Source organism: Ochotona princeps, chromosome 2, assembly GCF_030435755.1.
Source record: "Ochotona princeps isolate mOchPri1 chromosome 2, mOchPri1.hap1, whole genome shotgun sequence".
NCBI classification, from domain to species: domain Eukaryota; kingdom Metazoa; phylum Chordata; class Mammalia; order Lagomorpha; family Ochotonidae; genus Ochotona; species Ochotona princeps.
In genome coordinates this window covers 50,520,674-50,542,686 of record NC_080833.1, presented here as the reverse complement: position 1 = coordinate 50,542,686, position 22,013 = coordinate 50,520,674, and the positions used below count along the sequence as shown (strand labels likewise).

At 44.8% G+C, this 22,013-nt stretch overlaps 1 protein-coding gene across 1 annotated transcript in view; it reads left to right on the top strand.

The window, feature by feature from the left end:
• TM2D1 (TM2 domain containing 1) overlaps positions 1-22,013 on the top strand; it is a 59,459-nt gene that overhangs the window by 13,816 nt on the left and 23,630 nt on the right. Inside the window, exons 3-4 of the mRNA XM_004588725.3 lie at positions 5,426-5,534; positions 17,919-18,010. Coding sequence (XP_004588782.2) covers positions 5,426-5,534; positions 17,919-18,010 — 201 coding nt within the window. The remainder of the gene's footprint in view (positions 1-5,425; positions 5,535-17,918; positions 18,011-22,013) is intronic.

Genomic DNA, 22,013 nt, shown 5'->3' with positions numbered 1-22,013 from the left:
CTGAATTCTCGATTGGCATGTTTAATTTGCTGGCCTTTATGCAGCATAGCCTGTTACAGAAATCATGTCCATTCTGACCTTTTTATTTTACAGATTAAGACTGGGTCTAAAGGCATGAGAACTGGAATAGGATTTCAAAATGCCTACTCCTCCATTATCGTTTTTGTTACGAAACACGGCCTGGATACCTTTAGTTTGGTATTTTTGCATCAAAAAGCAAAGGGCTTTTTTTTTTTCCTTTTAAGATTTTGATTAATTTAAGACAAAATGATGCATAGAAAGACACAGAAATTTAAAATTTGCTGGTTCAATTCCCCAACTAACTGCAATGAAGCCAGGAGCCTGGAGCTCCATCTAGAGTCTCCTGCAAGAATGGGGCGGCGGGGGGAGGGACTTGGGTGGGTGTGATGGCTTATTGGCTGCATCCTAACCTTGCAAACGCTAGGATCCCATATGGGCTCCGGTTCATGTCCTGCCTGCTCCACTTCCCATCCAGCTTCGTGGTTGGGGCCTGGGAAAGCGATCGAGGACAGCCCAAAGCCTTGAGATTCTGCACTCTCATAGGAGACCCAGAAGAAGCTCCGGGCTCCTGGCTTGGGATCAACTCAGTTCACTGTTGCTACCGTTTGGGACAGTGAACTAGCAGATGGAAGATCTTTGTCTCTTTTTCTCCGTAAATCTGATGCTTTTCTATTAAAAATAAATAAATCTTAAAAAAAAAAAAGAAAAGATGAGAGGAGCCCAAGTATGCTTGCCACATTCTGCTGCTTTCCCCGAAGCATTGTTATCAGGGAGCTGCATTGGAAGAACAGCAGTGGGGACTTGATCCAGTTCTCTGATTTGGGATGATAGTGTCACAGGAATCATCTTACTGCCTGTTCCACAAACTGGCTCCTGGTGGTGCTTTTGATATTAGAAATATTTGCCATTATTGGTTTGATTAATACCTGAATCATAGGCATGAGCCAGAAGCCTTTCTGCAATAAAACAGCAAATTGAATAGCTTTCAGGTTTGTGGCATATTGTTTAATTTTCTCTAACAGCAATTATTGGTCACTGCCTTCTTGATCTTGTCATATATTGATTTGTTTATTTTTGCTTCTTGCTAAAATCAATGTTAGTATGGAATTATCATGACATAATAGGATATTGATTAAGAATAATGAATGGGGCCCGGCGGCGTGGCCTAGCGGCTAAAGTCCTCGCCTTGAACGCGCCGGGATCCCATATGGGTGCCGGTTCCAATCCTGGCAGCTCCACTTCCCATCCAGCTCCCTGCTTGTGGCCTGGGAAGGCAGTCGAGGACGGCCCAATGCTTTGGGACCCTGCACCCACGTGGGAGACCCAGGAAGAGGTTCCTGGTTCCTGGCTTCGGATCGGCGTGCACCGGCCGTTGCGGCTCACTTGGGGAGCAAATCATCGGACGGAAGGTCTTCCTCTCTGTCTCTCCTCCTCTCTGTATATCTGACTTTGTAATAAAATAAATAAATCTTTAAAAAAAAAAGAATAATGAATGTTAGTCTAGGATCTACATATTACCTGCTTCTGAAACTCTGTTCAGCTCAGTTTTATGGAACTTCAACATTCCTGCTTGCAAAAGGAGAATTGAAGATCAGGTGTTTGGCAGACCCACAGCCCGTCCTGGAGCGTCTGGTTTTGAGCCTTGGTTCCATTCTTGATTCCAGCTTCCTTCACATGTGGTCACAGTAAGACAGCAGGTGATGGCTTGAGCATTTTGGGTCCCTGCCACTCACGTGGAAGACCTGGATTGAGTTTCACGCTCCTGATTTTGGCCTGGCTTAGCCCTGCTGTTTCTGGCATAAAGAGAATGAACCAACAGATGGGAGATCTATTTCTCTCTACCTTTCAAGTAGCTGAATAAAAATTTAAACAATAGCTGGTTGAAAGCTAAAACTATTAAAATATTGTTTTGTAATTAATAGTATCTAATTGAAAATTTATAAGAGGTGTCTTATTCTTAGTAATTCTTACAAGGCACTTTTACAGCTCATCAATAAATACATATTCTTTAAAAATTTTGTACAAGAATCTGTCATCCCCAAAATAGGGCATTTCAGGTATGGCATTGTGGCACAGTGGGTTAAAGTGGCTGTCGGGTCATGCCCTGGCTGCTCCGCGCTTGACACAGCTCCCTGATAATGCAGCTGGGAGAGCAGCTCAAGATGGTCTCTGCTCACTTGGGGACAGGGGAAGCTTCTGGCTGCTGCTTGACCCACACCAGCTGCTGCAGCCATTTAGGGAGTGAATCAGTGGGTGAAAGCGCTCGTCCTCTCTCTCTCTCTCTCTCAAGCTCTGCTTTTCCAATAAATACATAAACGAAAGTGCATTTCTGGGGCTGGCATCGTGTGTTAGCACATGTTCTTGCAGGTCACATCTTTATGGAAATGTCCCTGAAACCAGATAGCTCTTTGACTTACATGCCTAATGACAGGATTTCAGCATTTATTTTGGGAAACAACTCAGCCTATAACAGATGTCACTAACAGAATTGATTTCTGGACTTACAACTTTTTAATTTTTTTAAGGTTTATGTATTTGAAAGGCAGAAGGCAGAGTTACAGAGAGAGGAGAGACACAGAGAGAGATCTTCATCCACTGATTCCCTCTCCATATGAGCACAGCGGCTAGGACTGGAGCAGGCTCAGGTCAGGAAATCCTTCTGCGTCTCCCACATTGGTTCAAGACCAAGTACCTGAACCGTCCTTTGCTACTTTCCCAGGTACATTAGCTGGGAGCTGAATTGCAAGTGCAGCAGCCAGGAGTTAACCAGCACCCGTATGGAATGCTTGACACTGCAGGCAGAGGCTTAATGCCCTATACCACAACAGCAGTCCCAGTCCACAGATTCTATATGTATACTGTTTGTAGAAATTGATGTAAAATTTCTGAATTATATAAGTCTAGAATATATATTCTGTATGCCATTATAACTATCAGATTGCTACAGCTTTTATTTTATTTTTTAAAAAGATTTATTTATTTTTATTGGAAAGGTGGATATACAGAGAAGAGGAGAGACAGAGAGGAAGATCTTCGTCCACTGGTTCACTCCCCAAGTGACCACAATGGCCGGTGCTGCGCTGATCTGAAGCCAGGATCCCGGAACCTTTTCCAGGTCTCCCACACTGGTGCAGAATCCCAAGGATTTGGGCCGTTTTTGACTGCTTTCCCAGGCCCCAAGCAGCGAGCTGGATGGGAAGCTGGGCCTCTGGGATTAGAACCGACGACCATATGGGATCCATCTGAGTAAATCACTTCCAATAATTTCTTGGACTTTCAAGAATTTGCTATGGGTGATCTAGAATCAGTCTCTTGCATATAACAAATTTAATCTCAGGTTTTGATTTGTTATTAAAATGTTAAATATGGCAGTTGTGATGATGGTCGGTGGCTAAATCCTCACCTTGTATGCTTTTGTGTCCCAGCTGTTCCACTTCCTGTCCAGCTTCCTACTTGGGAAAGCATTGGAGGTTGGCCCAGTGTTCCCTGCAAGGCGAGGACTTTAACCGCTATGCTATTGCACCAGGCCCAGATTGCTACAGTTTTTAGATTATGTTTTAAAGAGAACTATAATATCTCAGTTTTAATGGAAATATTAAATATTAACTAAACGACATTTTTTAGTCATTAAAATTGATGAGATATGAGATGTAAGTTTAAATGTCTGAGAGAGTACAGAGCTTTTTTTTTTTCTTAGATTTATTTTATTTTTATTGGAAAGTCAGAGATACGGAGAGAAGAGGCAGAGAGGAAGATGTTCCATCCAGTGATTCACACCCCGGGTAACTGCAATGGCCAGAGCTGAGCTAATCTGAAGCCAGGAGCCAGGAGCCCAAAGCCCCTTCAGGGTCTCCCACGTGGATGCAGGATCCCAAGGCTTTGGGCCATCTTTGACCATTTTGCCAGGCCACAAGCAAGGAGCTGAATGGGAAGTGGGACCCGCGGGATTAAAACTGCCGCCCATATGGGATCGCAGCACGTGTAAGGTGAGGAATTTAGCTACTAGGGCCCAGTACAGAGCTTTTAAAGATATATTTAGAAGTTGGGCTTTCCTCAGAGTGCCTAGTTTGATTCCCATCTGCACTTGCGCTTCTGACTTCCTGCTCATGTATACTCTGGGAGGTGGCAGGTGGTGACTCAAGTGTTTGGGTCCCTGCCGTCCATGTGGGAGACTGGAGTTGAGCTGCAGCTGCTGGTTTTAGCTTAACTGATCCCTGACTGTTTTGGACATTTAGGGAGTGAGCCAGTGTATGGGAAGTCTCTCTCTTTGCTTGCCTATCCATCTCTCTCTTTGTCTTTTAAAATAAAAGTCAAGCAAACATTTTTAAAATTAGGAAATATACAAGCAAAACTGAAAAAAAAATTTTTGTTGAGAAGCGGATCTTCCTTCTACTGCTTCACTCTCCGGATATTCAGAACAGTTGGACTGGGGCCACTGAAAGCTGGGAACTTGGGCAGTAAGCCAGTTTTCCTATGTGAATAGCAGGGCTCAGCTACTTGAACCATCACTTGCTGCCTTCTGGAATGTACATTAGTAGCAAGTTGGAATTTAGAGCGGACCTTGGACTTGAAACCAGGATTCATCTATAGGAACTGGGCATATCAATCAGCAGCTTACCTGCCAAGCCAAATGTTCATCCCTGTAAGAAAAAAATAAGGTTTATTTATTTGTTTGTTTGAAGGGCAGAATTACATAGGGAGGGAAAGAAGACTATCTTCCTTTCACTGGTTCACTCCCTAAGTGGCTGCAGTGGTTGGTGGTTGGTAGGCTAGGAGCCTGGAACTTCAGTAAGGTCTCTCCCTGTGGGTGACAGGGACCCAAGCCATCGTCTGCTGTTTTCCCAGGTGCGTTCGCAGGGAAGCAGATTAAAAGTGGAGCATCTGGGGTGTGAACTGGTACTCCTTAATCCACAAGTTTTTTTTCTAAGAGTAGAAGGAGTACACTCTAAAATGAATAAAACAAATAATACAGTAAATGAATATAGAAGCCAGTAAATTATCAGATGTTATGTACTATATATAATGGTATATGCTGTACTTTTAGATGACTGGCAGAACAAAATGTTTTTTCATAGCAGCATCAATCACCAGAGGCCAATGAGTCATGTTTGCACTAGTGATATGATAGGTATAATGTCAGTGGGTGGTAGGAATTTTTTTTGATCTGTTGTAGTCTTCAGGCACCACGAACAGGTGCAGTCTGTGGTTGACTGAAACATTGTATAACTGTGTACAAGTATATATGAATTTATTATAGCGTTTCCTGTCTGAGAACCTGTCAGGGGTTATGATGAGAAGTATTTTGTTGTAACATTGTATTTATTGTGTGCTTTGCTACTCTTTGAAAAAAGTCATATTCTTTTTCTATTGGAAAAAAATGATTTGTTGACTTTTTCCTCTCCAGTTCAGTGTTTTCCAGCACCCAACATAACTTGTAAGGATTCCAGTGGCAATGAAACACATTTTACAGGAAATGAAGTTGGTTTTCTGAAGCCCATTTCTTGCCGAAATGTGTAAGTATACTACTGAAGGTTTTCGGATTACACAGTGATGTTGTATTTTGATTTCATAAATATAAGGAAAATCGTAAAATTGTAACATTTTTGCTTCTGTCAAGAACTTCTGTTTTCAGTGTATTTTGTTCTAAACAAATGCAATTAACCAAGTGAGTAAAGCTGAGTAGCTAAATGTATGGGAAAAACAGTCTTTTAAAGGCCTCTTGCCATGGCAATTCTCAGTAGGTTATGACTCCATATAGTTTCTGCAAATTTTCCGTTTTCAAAACTTACGAAATTTCTAGAGTATAAATAGGGGTTACATAGCTGTTGTCAAATGTTTGTGCATTTACAATTTTTCATCTATTTATTTTTATTGCAAAGTTAGATATACAGAGAGGAGGAGAGACAAAGAGGAAGATCTTCTGTTCAATGATTCACTTCCCAAGTGACCGCAATGGCCTGTACTGTGCCGATCCAAAGCCAGGAGCCAGGAACCTCCTCTAGGTCTCCCATGCGGGTACAGGGTCCCAAGGTCTTGGGCCATCCTCAACTACTTTCCCAGGCCACAGCAGGGAGCTGGATCGGAAGTGGAGCTGCTGGGATTAGAACCGGCGCTCACATGGAATCTTGGTGCGTTCAAGGCGAGGATCCTAGCTGCTAGGCCAAGGCGCTGGGCCCATTTAGAATATTTTGAAATTTGGTTTTATTCTTATAATAGGGATAAAGAGTGATAACATTAAACATGATTCAAAAATTACCAGTTTTAGATAGTAAGACAACCGACTTTGTTTTGTTAGGACTATTATTTGTATGTTTGATTTTTATGTTTCTTATCAAAAAGCTTACATTTTATTTTTATATTTCTGCTTTGTACTGAAAATGTAGTTAGTCTTATCCATTTGTATTAATTACTGTCACTGTATTTTTACCACCCAGCAATATTGCATTTTATTTGAAGAAAATATTACTGTTTGGCTATTTCTGTAAGTTACTAGATTCCTTAGAAAGAGTTCAGAGTCTTTTTTTTTTCTTTGATATTACCTCACTATGTTAATGAGGAACTTTTGATCCTATCTGTTGTACAATCCTAAAGCAATCACTTAATCTTGAGTTATGCAATTTCTCCTTAGTAACATTAAAAGGAATTATTTCCAAAGTACTTAGATATGATTTAGTTACTTTTTTAAGATTACCAATTGGTATTTTTACCTTAGAGATTCCGAACAACAAATATTGTCAATGTAGGATATGTTCAGATATAACCCCTGAGGAAATGCACTGTTGAGGACAGTTCACCACTCAGGTTAGACTGACAGATTCATATTACCTGGGATAGTGCTATTGCAATGGTTTATTATTTAATGATGAATTTTGTTTCATTGTCTCAAGGTAGATTAGGCTTAATGTGGCTGAGTTACACTAGTTATGTTTGCAAGACATTGGTGTCAATTGTAGTAAGAAATGCAGTCATCAAGGAATCCGTGTACTCCAGTTCTACTGGCCAATTTGTGTGACAAACATTGGATCAAAACAGTATTAGTTGGAGTGATGAATAGTGTTCATAAAGCAAAGATGTCCTGGTGTATTCTTTTATCAGAATATTCAGTATATGCCAACCAAAAGATGAGCTGTTGATTAGCTACTGAAGGAAGACTCACTGGCTAGTACTCACTGGATGACTCTTCATTAGTCTACATATTTTCCTTTTGCTCCTGTTTGTATATTCTCTTTGAAACTGCATAAAAGTACGTAATTAAAACTCCACCTTAGTATTGCAGATATTTTATTCACCATTCGCTGGGAAAGTGAACCAAGCCATTCACTTGTTTACACTGGCCATCTGTATAGTTAGAGCAGGGTAACTGCTTAGCAAATGTCTTCAGAATTTCAGTGATTTAATACAGCTATGTCTGTTTTTATTTTTTTAAAGATTTATTCATTTTATTACAGCCAGATATACAGAGAGGAGGAGAGACAGAGAGGAAGATCTTCCGTCTGATGATTCACTCCCCAAGTGAGCCGCAACGGGCCGATGCACGCCAATCCGAAGCCGGGAACCTGGAACCTCTTTCCGGGTCTCCCACGCGAGTGCAGGGTCCCAATGCATTGGGCCGTCCTCAACTGCTTTCCCAGGCCACAAGCAGGGAGCTGGATGGGAAGTGGAGCTGCCGGGATTAGAACCGGCGCCCATATGGGATCCCGGGGCTTTCAAGACGAGGACTTTAGCCACTAGGCCACGCCGCCGGGCCCAGCTATGTCTGTTTTTAAAGATTTATTTATTATTTTTGCTTGAGAGCCAGAAGTATAATGACACAGAGAGAGAGAGAGAGAGATTGAACTTTAATCTGCTGGTTCACTCCCCACATGGCCGCAACATCCAGAGCTGGACCAGTCCAAAGCTGGGAGCCAGGAGTTTCTTATGGCTGTCTCCCATGTGAGTGCAGGAGCAAAAAGTATTGCCTTCCAAGCGATGGCCTTTCCAGACCGAATCAGAAGTGGGGCAACCAGGACTTGTATGGATGACCATGTGAGATTCCAGCATTACAGGTGGTGGATTAATATGCTACACATACCACATGCCAACCCCAATAAAATTATTTTTCACTCACATGTTATCCAATTCAGGTTGACTTAAAAGTGAGGTGAATGGAGTGATAGTTTTGTATACAGTGGCCTGCTTTTTAAACCTTGTGGCTTTTCCTCTTTTAGTGCTTAAAAGTTATTTTCATTCAGTCAACAGGTAAGAAAGAGGAAAGGAGGCAGTTTGAAGCAGTGTTTTATAGCAGACCTGGTAATGGCATGGACTATTTCTGTCTGCATTCTGAATAATACTCAGTTATGGCTGAATGTGACTGCAAGATGGGCCAGGACATGGAGTTCAGCTGCATATCCAGAAGAAAAGGAGAAATGTTTCAGTGATTGGGTGATCTCTGAAATTCCAACAGTTTTCATATTATTCTCAGATTACACTGGTCATTGCTTTTCTAGTTTCATTCCCACTCCCTGCCAAGTGTTTTTTGAAAGATATAATACTTATCTATAAGAAATTTTCTGTGTAGCTGTATAGCTTTTGACCATGCTAAAATTCACTAGCAATCTCTGTTGCTCAAACAAAAGGATCTTTCTAGTGCTCAGCTTAATCTTCCTATAACATCCAGCTGCTAACTTCTTGTCAAATATTTTCTTTCCTGGACTTTTACTAGAAAACATTCTTATTTGTACTTTGCTTCTGAGTCTTTGTCTATTATAAACTTAAGCATCTCCAATATTATATTCTGATCCTTTCTGTCATTCATTCATCCCTCTGGCTTCCCCCACCACCATATGTAAATATGTATGTTGTGTAATCAGTTACGTGTAATGTATTTTATATGCACATAGGATTCATAACAATTTATTATTTGTTCCTCCAGATTATTTTCTTTGTCTTAGTGAATGATACTCATTTCATAAGCACATACTTTGTAATTATCTTCTTTTCCTCTGTTCACATTTAGTCTGGCTACTTTTCCATGATGTTCTTCAATGTTGTTAACTTATTTTTCCCACTACTATTACTCGTGTCAGAATTTCTGAGAGTTTCCTTTTTTTTTTTTTAAAGTCAGATTTACAGAAAGAGCTTCCATTCACTGCTTCACTCCCTAAGTGGCTGCCGTGGCTGTAGCTGAGCTGATCTGAAGCCAGGAGCCAGGAGCTTCTTCCAGGTCTGCCGTGAAGGCGCAGGGTCCCAAGGCTTTGGGCTGTCCCCGACTGCTTTCCTAGGCCACAGGAAGGGAACTGAATGGGAAGTAGAGCAGCCAGGATACAAATTGGCACCCCTATGGGATCCTGGTGAGGGCAAGCCAAGGGCTATAGCCACTGAGCTACCACTCTGGGCCCTGAGCATTTCCTAATTCATTTTTTCACTTGTAGTCTTGTGTCCCCGTTTCAGTATAGGCAGTACACCATTAATTTGATATCTTCATAGGATTAGACACATAAAACGGATGTCATTCCAATTTACAACCTTCCTCAACTGTCCTCAGCCTCCTATGCATGTTTTTTTTTTAATTTAATTTTAGCTGATGATTATATAATTAAGAAGGATGCATGCCGATGTGGACCACAGGTTAGGGTGGGAAAGATCAAGAAATGGGGGGGCCCGGCGGCGTGGTCTAGTGGCTAAAGTCCTCGCCTTGAAAGCCCCGGGATCCCATATGGGCGCTGGTTCTAACCCCGGCAGCTCCACTTCCCATCCAGCTCTCTGCTTGTGGCCTGGGAAAGCAGTTGAGGACGGCCCAATGCATTGGGACCCTGCACCCGCGTGGGAGACCTGGAGGAGGTTCCAGGTTCCCAGTTTCGGATTGGCGCGCATCGGCCTGTTGCGGCTCACTTGGGGAGCAAATCATCGGATGGAAGGTCTTCCTCTCTGTCTCTCCTCCTCTCTGTATATCTGGCTGTAATAAAATGAATAAATCTTTAAAAAAAAATTTGAAAAAAGAAATAGGGGGAAGTTGATCAGACCATTTTCCCAATTTTTTTGTTTCTTCTTCCTGTATCTGAGGGAAGCAGGGAGAGAAAGGAAGAAGCTGCACCCTTAGCATCCTAACTGCATCAGTGCTGGGCATAGGGGATGGCCAGCTGATGTCATCCCAGGGTCCTCGATGTGGAGTATGCTCCGAGGGTTCTGCTCAACTGGTTTTGATAGTTCTAAAATGTTGTTGATCTTGCTGCTGCAAGGATGAGGAAATCTTTCCAAGGTCCATTGGCTGAAACAGTTTACCTTAGAGTTTCCATTCACCCAGATACTTGCTTCCAACTCTTGGCTGGGGTGGTTGTCCAATTTGTCCTACCCTCCATCCTCTGCTAGGTACTAGATGTCTTCTGCAGGCCCCCATGGACTGCCATATTCTCCGTGTGCATCTTGGCATGCTGCCCCGGTGCACCATCTTCAGCAACTGAAGAGGTTTCGTTTTGACATGTACTCCATAGTCAGTCCACAGATGTTGTAATACTCCCTGTGCTTCGAGTTCTGAGTCTAGCAGTTCAGTTGGTGGGATCTCCAAAGAAACCTTTTCTGAAGTGATCCCAGATCTGACTCCTGTGTGTGCCAGTCAGTACAGGGTCTGGCTCAATCCGTGACCCATATCAGCCTATGCAGACACTGGTGGTTGTAGTTGCTGGGTCAGTTCTGTCTCCAGCCCCACTTTTTTTTTGAAGATTCATTTATTCTTATTGCAAAGTCAGATATACAGAGAGGAGGAGAAGCGGAGAGGAAGATCTTTTGTCCGATGATTCACTTGCCAAGTGACTGCAGTGGCTGGAGCTGAGCCATTCCAAAGCCAGGAGTCCAGAGCCTCTTCCAGGTCTCCCACGTGAGTGCAGGGTCCCAAATCTTTGGACTGTCCTCGACTGCTTTCCCAGGCCACAAGCAGGGAGCTGGATGGAAAGTGAGGCTGCTGGGATTAGAACCGGCACCCATATGGGATTCTGGAGTGTTCAAGGAGAGGACTTTAGTTGCTAGACTACTATGCCAGGTGCTCTAACCCCATCTTTTATACCAACCTGTAGTTGTTGCGGTATAGCCCAGTCCAGCCCATCGCACCCTCAGCCCTTAATGTAGATGAGCTGAGTTGGAGCAAACCCCAAAAGCACATCCCATTTGGTTTCCATACACACCAGTGGGTGCTGCAGTCTAGCTCGGCCCAAGCGACCTCTCCTGGCGGGTGCTGTCAGGCCTGCCCTCAGTCCTGGTTCTCATGCTTACCAGTGGGAGCTGCAGCCCATCAGAGTGGTGCCCACAGTTTCCCTACTAGTTCCATTCCAGCCCCAGATCTTGTACTTCGCAGGTGGTTCTAGGTGGCCTAGCTTAACAGCACTTACCTCCTTTGCCAGCACTTGCCAGCTGATGCGTTGGCAAAGCCCAAGCAGTCTGTACTTAATCTAGCTCTTCCACTAAGCCAACTTGCATGCAAGCCAATGGGTGTTGTCGCTCTGCCTTGCATGGTTCCCTTCTACCCCCAATTCCAGTTCTCACTCAGGCTCACCACCAGGAGCAGTGAGCCTCCACCCTCTTACTGGGCTTGTCCCTCATCATGTCCCAAGTGTTACATGTGCTGGTGGGTACTGCTGCCCAGTCTGGCATGATTTGTCTCACTTTAGCATCCACCAGCAGGTGCTATATTCTGGGACATCCTGGCGTGGCCCCAGTTCCAGCTCGTGCTGGTGGGTACTACAGCCTAGCTCAGCCTGGACTATCCCCAGTCTTAGCCCTTACGTGAACTGGCTGGTGTTGTGGCCCAACCCAGCCTGTCTTGCACCCCACCCTGCCTCTCACATCTGGCAGTGGATGTTATGAGCTGTCCCAGCCTGACTGATCCACATGTATGCAGGGGGGCACTGTAATGTGGCCTGGTCTGGGCTGTTCCCAGTCTTGATTCTTTTTTGGTTTTGTTCTGTTTTTAATATATGTATTTTTTCAATTGGAAGGTCAGAATTACAGAGAGAAGGAGAGACAGAAAAATCTTCCATCCGTTGGTTTACTCCCCAAGTGGTGACAATGGCTAGAGCTGTGCCAATCTGAAGCCTGGAGCCAGGGACAACTTCTGGGTTAGGTTCAGTATCCCAAGGCTCTGGACCCTCCTCCACTGCTTTCCCAGGCCACAGCAGCGAGCTGGATGGGAAGTGGAGCAGCTGGGACACAGATCAATGCCCTTATGGGATCCCAGTTCATGCAAGGCGAGATCTTTAGCCACTAGACTCCTGCACCAGTCTTTATTCTTGCATTCACCTGTAGGGACCTTGTCCTGACAGAGGAGTTCTCAAAACTCCTCAGTCAGGTCAACTCCTAGTGGCAGATCTTGCACACACCTGTGGATCCTTTGCCTTGCCTCATTTAGGTCACCCCCTGTTCTGGTAGGAACAGTAACCTTGCCAGACCGTCCACACCAATTCTGGCTCTTGTTGGATGCTACAGCCTAGCCACACCTCATCTATCCGAAGAACCAGCTCTCACAAGCACAGTGGGCTCTTACAAGCACCAGTGAATGCTGGAGTGTAGCCCAATATGGCACACCCCAGACCAAGTCCACACCCATGCCGAGGGACACTGCAGTCATGTCCAGCCCAGTTCCCTGGCCCTCTGTTGGCTTTCACCAGTGGGAACTGCAGCCTAGCTGGGATGTCCCGTTAGCTCCCCAAACAGGCTTGTTCCCAGCCACAGATGTGGCACGTGCCAGTGGTTGTTCTGACTCAGCATGGCATAGCACATTCCTTGTATTTGTCAGTGGTTGCTGCAACCTGGCTTCTCCTGCACCTCTCATGCCAACTATTGCCGGTGCTTGCTGCATCCTAGCCCTGCCCTGGCTACCCTCATTATGGCTTTCATACAAACCAGTAGGTGTGATAGCCTATCCCAGTATGGCCCACACTCCATCTTGGCTGCTGCAAATGCCAGTGTGCTAAGGTTTGGCTTGGTTGTGCCTGGTCCAGCCTACCAGAACCAGCCCACACATTTGCTGACATATGGGGCTGCCTTGCCTGGCCTAACCAACACCCAGGCCTGAATCACATGTTTACTAGTGAGAGCTACAGCCTACCAGGGAAGTTTCCCCACTAGGTCCACTCCCAGACCCAGATCTCATATGTGCCAGTGGGTGCTAGGCCCTTACCAAGCAACGTCTACCCCTTTCTGCTTGTGAGCTGGTGGATGTTGCAGTGTGGCCCACCCCACATCCTATTCTTGGCTGCACCTACGGGTGCTGCAGCCTGGACCAACCCGGCCTGTTCCCAATCCCAGTACCCCTGAGTGTCTTGGGGTTCTGTTGTCATGCCTACCTCTACCTGCCAATATCCCCAGCTCTTGAGTAAAACAGGATATTGCAGTTCCACAGGGTTGAGCCCACATAAGCTCTACAGAATCTTCCCCAGACCTGTCTCTTGTGTACTAGTTAGTGTCATGGCCTAGCCTAACATCACCCATCCCCTGTTCTGACTGTCACCACATGGTACTGTGAGCTAGTCCTGCCAGATAGGCCCCCAATCTCTAGCTTTAGTGTGCGCCTGTGGGTTGTAGTTGGCGATAGTCAATGCTGATTAGCCCAGCTCAAATCTCCCATGTGTTTGGGTACATTGTTTTGACCAGGAAGGATCCTCCAGCTTTCCCATTCCAGATCACTGTGTCTCAGTCACCTCGCTTACCTACAAGTAGAGTGGCCTTGTTGGTAGAACTCGCCTGCAAGTCATTCCTCATCTGCAACATGCTCCTTTGGTGGTCCCTCCTCCCACACAGCCTACACCCCCTTTCCCTGAGCAATCCACAGTTCTTGTGCCTGGGAGCCGAGAGGTTCCCCAGCCCATTCTTCCCAGGGCCGGGTCTTCTGGTGGGGTTGCTTGCTGGCCTGGTGCTCTGCCTGCCTACCAGGCACTCAAGCTCCTGGCCTGCATGATGGCCTGGTACCCTACCCCTCTGCCTACCCAAAATGCAAGGGCATTCAAATTCCCCAAGCCCAGTCCACCAGCACACCAGAGTAGCATGCTGACCTAGAACTTTCCCCTAATTTTCCCAACCGCGCCAAAAATCAAGCATGTGTAAAAATCCCCAAGCTCGTTTCACTTCCCTAGGCGTGAGTCCCCAGAGCCCCGCGCACCCTCGATTGCACCATTCCCCAGGCCCCCACATGCTAGCTACTCGTGCTGGTGGAAGTCAGGCACTCACGCCAGCGACTATGAATGTTCTAGTTGTATGAACAATATGAAAACAGGAATTTAAGTAGGGATCTGACATGATCAGATTTGACTTTAAAGCAATAGTTCTGACTACATCCCTATTTCTTTACTCCCCTTTGTAGCAAAACTCCTTCAGCAGCAGTCACATATTTCTTTTCAATTGTTTTGCTTCTATTTTTTTTTTCAGTATTTATTTATTTATTTGAAAATAAGATTGAGGGCCCGGTGGCATGGCCTAGTGGCTAGGGTCCTCGTCTTGAATGCCCTGGGATCCCATATGGGCGCCGGTTCTAATCCCGGCAGCTCCACTTCCCATCCAGCTCCCTGCTTGTGGTCTGGGAAAGCAGTTGAGGATGGCCCTAAGCCTTGGGACCCTGCACCCGCGTGGGAGACCTGGAAGAGGTTCCTGGTTCCCGGCTTCAGATCGGCGCAACACTGGCCGTTGCGGTCACTTGGGGAGTGAATCATCGGACGGAGAATCTTCCTCTCTGTCTCTCCTCCTCTCTGTGTATCTGACTTTGTAATAAAATAAATAAATCTTTAAAAAAAAAAAAAGAAGATTGATAGGGACAGTGAGAGAGCTCTTTTATCTGCTGGCTCACTCAGTAAATACCCCAAGGCCTCTGGGCCAAGCCAAAGGTAGGAGCTAAAAACTCCATTTGGGTCTTCCAAAAGGTTGGTAGGGGCCCACAGCACTTAGGTTATCATCTGTTGCCTTTCCAGGTCAGAAGTGCGAGTTAGATCAGAGCAAAGGAGCTGGGAATTGAAGCAGCACTGCTAGGGGATGCAGGTGTCCCAAGTAATGACTTGACCCAATGTGCCACAGCATCTGCTCCTATTCTGTTTTTGCCCTTATGGAATTGATTTTTTTTTTTAAAGATTTATTCATTTTATTATAGCCAGATATACACAGAGGAGGAGAGACAGAGAGGAAGATCTTCCGTCCGATGATTCACTCCCCAAGTGAGCCGCATCGGGCCGATGCACGCCAATCCGATGCCGGGAACCTGGAACCTCTTCCAGGTCTCCCACGCGGGTGCAGTGTCCCAAAGCTTTGGGCCGTCCTCAACTGCTTTCCCAGGCCACAAGCAGGGAGCTGGATGGGAAGTGGAGCTGCCGGGATTCGAACTGGCGCCCATATGGGATCCCGGGGCTTTCAAGGCGAGGACTTTAGCCGCTAGGCCATGCCGCCGGGCCCCGCCCTTATGGAATTGTAAGAATTCTTACTGAGGTTGTTAGTAGTTCATCTCATCTTAGTTCAGTGTAGTGGTGAATTCTCATCTGTTATATAATCCATCAGCTACATTTGGCACCATTGATCACCCTGCTTTCCTCAGAGTTTTCCACTGATTTCTAGAGTTCCATGTTCAAGTTTGACTTCCCAGTGTGCTTTCTGGTTTCTTCATTTCTCCACGTGTTAATATTGAAATAAATGGGTGCTCAGGCCTCAGATTTCTTTTGTCTATCTGCTCAGGTGGCAGTCTTATGCTTTAAATACTTCTTATATATGTGTATATGCTGATAATCCTTTACTTTTCATCTTCAACTTGACTTCTCTCTTTAATTCCAAGTTTTAAAATCTAACTCTCCTTTGTACTCTCCACTCAGCTATTTAATAAACATCTCACACTCACAATTCTTTTTTATCATATATATGTATGATATATATATATTTAAATTGAAAGGCAGAGTTACAGAGAGAGGCAAAAAGAGATCTTTTATCATCTGGTTCACTCCTCAAATGACTGCAAAGACCAGAGGAGCTCCAGTCCAAAGCCAGGAGCCGGATGATTGTTTTGGGTCTTCTTTGTGGGTCCATGGACTTGAACCATCCTGTGCTGCTTTCCTAAGCCATAAGCAAGGAGCTGGATCAGAAGTGGAGCAGTTAAGACATGAACTGGCACCTAAATGGGATGCTAGTGCTGCAGTGGAGGCGAAGTGTGCTGTGCCACGCCACTGGCCTTTAGGCTCACGTTTCTGACGCTGAAATTCTGATTTTCCTTCCTCTGCCTTTCCTTAGCCTTCCCCAGGTCAGTCAATTCTAGCCAATCCTTCCCATTGCCAAGAATAAAACCTTTAATATTACCCTAAGTCTATTAGATCCAGGAACTCCATTTGACAGTACTTCAGAACTTACCCAAAATCTGATCACTTACTGCTCTGGCTGAAATCTGTTCATTCTGAGCAGATTTTTGTAATAACCTTTAAACTAATTTTTCTCTGTGATGGTTTGAATTTTATTCAAATGTGTACCCCTCTCAGTCTTTATCAGTTAGGTTTGACCATGTTACCTAATTTGGTGTGTGTGATGCTTACAGATGTTTAAAAAAAATAAAAAAGCCTTAATTGTGCCTTGTGGGATTTTACAATCATTTGTACTTTGATAGTATGCTGCAAAGTAACTAGTCCCAAGTAACTGCTGTACTTTCAGCTTGGGTACCAGAAAAACTGAGGTGGAATTAAATGGAACTGAATCCACAGCCTGGATCCACGATCTCCTTAGCCTCACTCTGAAGCAGAATGTCCTGCTGAAGCAGCGTAGGTGGTCGATCCAAGACCAGACTACAGCATCAGTGTGAGAGCAGTGACCGCATGTGAGGGTGGCGGGTGCGTTGTGACAGTGGTTGTTGTCAGCACAGCGAGAGGTTATTTTAAAATCTAAATCAGACATATCTTTAGTTAAAATCCTGTGATAGCTTTCCAATTCTCTCATTGGAAGAAACATTATTTCTAGTCGTATGCAAGACACTGAATGGAATGCTAGTTTCACTCCTGCTGCCCCGTGTTACTTCTCGGGTCTCATGTCCTAGTGTTCTTCCCTTTTCTCCTTCTTCTCCTATTATACTGGCTACTTCAATAGACCTCAACCATGCTCGGTGTGCTACTTTGGCGCCAGCTGTTGCTCTGGCCTGGAACACGCTTCCCTTGGAGACGTGGCATGCCGACTCATTTCTCTCAAATCTTTGCTCAGGTAGCACCACCGCAGGGAGGCCTGCTGCTATTCTTCATGTCAGTGGCCCCTGGCGTTCTGGATTCCCTGTGTACCTGGATATTCTGATCCTGCATCCATTCTGCTTGAGTTTTTTGTAAGATTTATGTATTTTTATTGGAAAGTCAGATATACAGAGAAGAGAGGGAGAAAGGAAGATCTTCCTTCCACTGATTCACTCCCCAGTTGGCTGCAACGGCTCGAGCTCAGCTGATCTGAAGCCAGAGGCCAGGAGCTTCTTCTGGTTCTCCCACGTAGGTGTAGGGTCTAAAGGCTTTGGGCCTTTTTGGAGTGCTTTCCCAGGCCACAAGCAGGAATGGGATGGGAAAGCAGGGCTGCTGGGATTAGAACCAGCACCCATATGGGATCCTGGCGCGTTCAAGGCAAGGACGTTAGCTGCTAGACTACTGTGTTGGGCCCTTTATTTTGTTTTGTTAAACTACCATTTATGGCTTTGTAATACAGTATATGCTTTACCTTTTCATTATGTCTGCATCTATTGCCTGCTGCCACTAGATTCCTCAGAGAAGAGATCTTTACCACTTCATTTACTGCTTTTCCCAGTGTTACAGTAGACCTCCTCACAGAGTGGGTTAATTCAGTAAATTAATCAATTAAGGAATAGATGATAAGTAACCATTTTGTTTGCTAAGATGCTTGCATATTGGAAATACATGAAATGATCCCAATTTTAATTTGTGCAGAAACGGCTATTCCTATAAAGTGGCAGTTGCATTGTCTCTTTTTCTTGGATGGTTGGGAGCAGATCGGTTTTACCTTGGATACCCTGCCTTGGGTGAGTATATTTCATTAAAAAAAAATTCCCTGTGAAACTTAACATGCTAAGTAGATATATAGATCCTTTGAGACTAAATCTGTGTATTATTAGTATTGCAAGTTCCAAGTGTTTGGAATTGATTTATTAACATTTTTCTGTGCCTGTAGAGCTGTCAGCTAACTCCCAAAGTTCAACTTAGGGAAGGGATGCTGACTCTTCCTTTGTTTTCCCTTTGTGAAAGTGCGCAATATACGCCGTGTTGGCGATTCCCTAAGACGCTAGACTGGAACTTAAGTCACTGCTTGTGCTGGGCACGCAGTTCAGTAATTGTGACTGAATGCTGGTCCTCTGTCCTTCCGATAGATACATGGTTCTCTCTGAACCTCTACCATTTTTGCTCTAGGATTAAAAACTACTTTCAGGACAAGTTGGAGCTGGAATTGTGGCAGTCAGCATAAGCTGGGGAGTAGGAGTCTGACTTTGATAACCCCTTTGCCTTTCTCCACACCTTCTTAATTAGCTGCAGTGTTCATGTTTGTGATAGTCACCGAAGCTTTTGGAAGCTGTTTACATTCGATTGTAGCCTTTGTTCAAAACGCTTTCACATGCCTGTCCTTTTTTTAAGCCTTACAGCACTCTGAGTTAACAAACAGGGAAACTGTCACCAGAGAGGCAAAGGGATTTACGGAAGCTAGAGACCTTGCTTTATTCTGTGACATGTTTGTTGTTATCATCTTTGTTTTATGGATGGGAAAATTGTCATGAGATTAAAAGATTGACCCAGGGACACTGAGCTAGTGACCTCAATTTGAACCAAAAATCTCTAGCTCCAGAGATCGTGCGTTATTTACTGTGGTACTTGCCTCCATTTTAGCCCTTCACTGAGCAAAGTTAAAGTTTGGAATGCTCTGCTTTCCAGTTATTCAATTTCTGTGGAGCTGATGGGAGTTGAGTATCTGGTATTTGGGCCAAAAATTCTGTTCAGTATTCACAAATAAAAGTGAATGTTTAAAGTACTTTATACAAAACTATATCAAACATTTATTTGATGTTTAAGTAACTCTATTCAGTACTGTAGAAGTAATGATGCAGATCACAGTATGTAGTAGTCATTAAGAAAATATGGAATAATAAACAGGTTGGTAGGCCAGCTTATGATACAGTGCTGGAAGACAACTCTAACAAAATGTTGTTACAACACACAAAAGGAACTAATTTGAGTAGTCGTTGAAGTGTGAAAGACTTCTTAGATGAGGTGACAATTGTGCTGTATTTTGAAGGATGAAAAGATTAAAGAGGTTTAAGGCATTACAGGGAACAGCATGTGCAAAGCCACAGGATATGACACAGCATGGCTGTATTTTGAGAGAATAAGAATAATTTAGCTTTATGATGTGGGAAGAGTGATGGCAGGAGATGAAATGGAAGGGAGAGACAGGTTGCTGCCGGATTATATAAGGCTTTGAGTATCTTGCTGTGGAATTTGGACTTTATCCTTTACACATCAGAAGGAAAAAAGTTTTAAATCAAAGTATCATAGTCAGATTTATTTATTTTTTTTTAAAGATTTTTTTTATTATTATTGGAAAGCCAGATATACACAGAGGAGGAGAGACAGAGAGGAAGATCTTCCGTCCGATGATTCACTCCCCAAGTGAGCCGCAACGGGCCAATGCGCGCCGAACCGAAGCCGGGAACCAGAACCTCTTCCGGGTCTCCCACGCGGGTGCAGGGTCCCAAATCTTTGGGCCATCCTCAACTGCTTTCCCAGGCCACAAGCAGGGAGCTGGATGGGAAGTGTAGCTGCTGGGATTAGAACCGGCGCCCATATGGGATCCCAGGGCGTTCAAGGCGAGGACTTTAGCCACTAGGCCATGCCGCCGGGCCCATAGTCAGATTTATATTCAAGAAGATAATATTGAAAGAATTGTGGGTAATGACCTACATTGGAGCAAGACCAATAGCATAATCTGTTTTTTAAAAAAAATATTTGTTGGTTTATTTTCATGTTCATTACGCAGGTGAGGGGATTACAGACCCATGCAGGTTTCTGGGTGGGATGAAAGGGATGGTGGGGCAGGAGGTGGGTGAGGGAAAAGACCCGCCCTCGCTGCTGTGACCCCAGAGTGGAAGAGGGAGATTTGGCTCTGCTCCTTGCTGCCACATCACATCAGCTCCAGGGGACTGAGATGGTCCCCTGATTTCATTCCTAGGGACCCTGATGGGGGGAAGAATGTCCTGGGGGTGTCACTTGGTTAGTCTTGGGTATTCTGAGCTGGTGTTGTCCTCTCTGCTGGCTGTCCTGTGTTTTGTGTGCATCCTGGTATGTTGTCTTTGTTTACATGGAATCAACAGTGGGGGTGGCTGAGTTCTACTTTATGTACTCCAAGGCTAGGGGAGACTTCCATGTGGTGTTCCCTGAGGTTGGGGATTGGGTAGAGTGGATCTGTCAGGCTGAGGATCAGGGTGTGTGGACCTATTAGGCTGATGACTTTTTTTTTAAATATAAAGATTTATTTATTTGTATTGCAAATTCAGATATACAGAGAGAAGGAGACACAGAGAGGAAGATCTTCCGTCTGATGATTCACTCCCCAAGCAGCCTCAACAGCCGGTATTGCGCCAATCCGAAGCCAGGAACCTGGAGCACTTCCGGGTCTCCCACGCTGGTGTAGGGTCCCAAGGCTTTGGGCCATCCTCCACTGCTTTCCCAGGCTACAGACAGGGAGCTGGATGGGAAGTGGAGCTGCTAAGACTAGAACCGGCGCCAATATGGGATCCCGGCGCTTGTGAGGCGAGGACTTCAGCTGCTAGGCCATGACGCCGGGCCCCCCAGATCTTTTAAAAAGAATAAAATAATGGACTAGGCAGCTATGCTGACATACTGGTATGGTTAACACAGAGTTAGCATGAATAAGGCCAAGAATGCCTGCCAGCTGTTGTCTGCTTTTCTTCGGCCTGTGTAACACTTGCCTAGGTACCAAGCAACTTAGGTCGTTGTCTGCAGCTGGAGTGGATTAAGCTGTTTAAGGTTGATACAGTAGTTTTGGCCTGAAAAACAGGATAATTACTGTTGGTTGTTGTTAGAGCAATCATACCTTTTATTGTCTGTTTATGCGAGAGAATTACATGGAGAGATGGCTAAGAGGGAGAGAGAGATTTGGTTCACTCCCTGGATGGCTGCAATGGCCATGGCTGGGCTGGGCTCAAACAGTGAGCTAGGGGCTTCTTTCTTGTTTCTCAAGAGTGGATGGGTGGCAGGGTCCGCAACACTTGGGCCATCTTTTGCTTTTCCCTAGCCAGTAGCAGGGAGACGGATGAAGTAGAGCAGCCAGGGCTCAAACTGCTATGGCTTAACCCACCATGTTCCAACACTGATCCCAACAATTGTACCTTTTCATAACACAGCTGAAGACTAGCAGGCACGAAGGCCTGTAAGTTGCCAAAATAAAAATAAGTAAGTCTAATTCTCTTTTTAGATGATGTGTAGATGGGTGTATGGAGAATCTATATTTACAATGAGGAGGTAACATGACATGGTGACTTATAGTACATCCTGGGCCTTCTTAGTCCTTGCGTCTTCTTTAATGTTAATTTTAAGAGGATAGGATCAGAAGTGTTCTTTAGTAAGACTTCAAACACTGAAAGTTTTTGTTTTTTTAAGTATTTGGAAGGAAGGAGAAACTATTCTCTAGAACAGTTTTTTTGTTTTTTTGGTAATAATTTTTAAAAGATTTACTTATTTTTCTTGGAAAGGCAGATTAACAGGGGAAGGAGATGCAGAGAGAAAGCTCTTCCTTCTGTTGGTTTGCTGAATCACTCCCCAAGTGGCTGTAATGGCTGGGGTGAATGAATCTGAAGCCAGGAACTTCTTCCAGGTCTCCCACACGGGTGCAGGGTCCCAAGGCTTTGGGCCGTCCTCGACTACTTTCCCAGGCCCCAAGCAGGGAGCTGGATGGGAAGTGGAGCAACTTGGATTAGATGCAAGTGGAGGATTTTTGGCACTAGGCTATAGCACTGG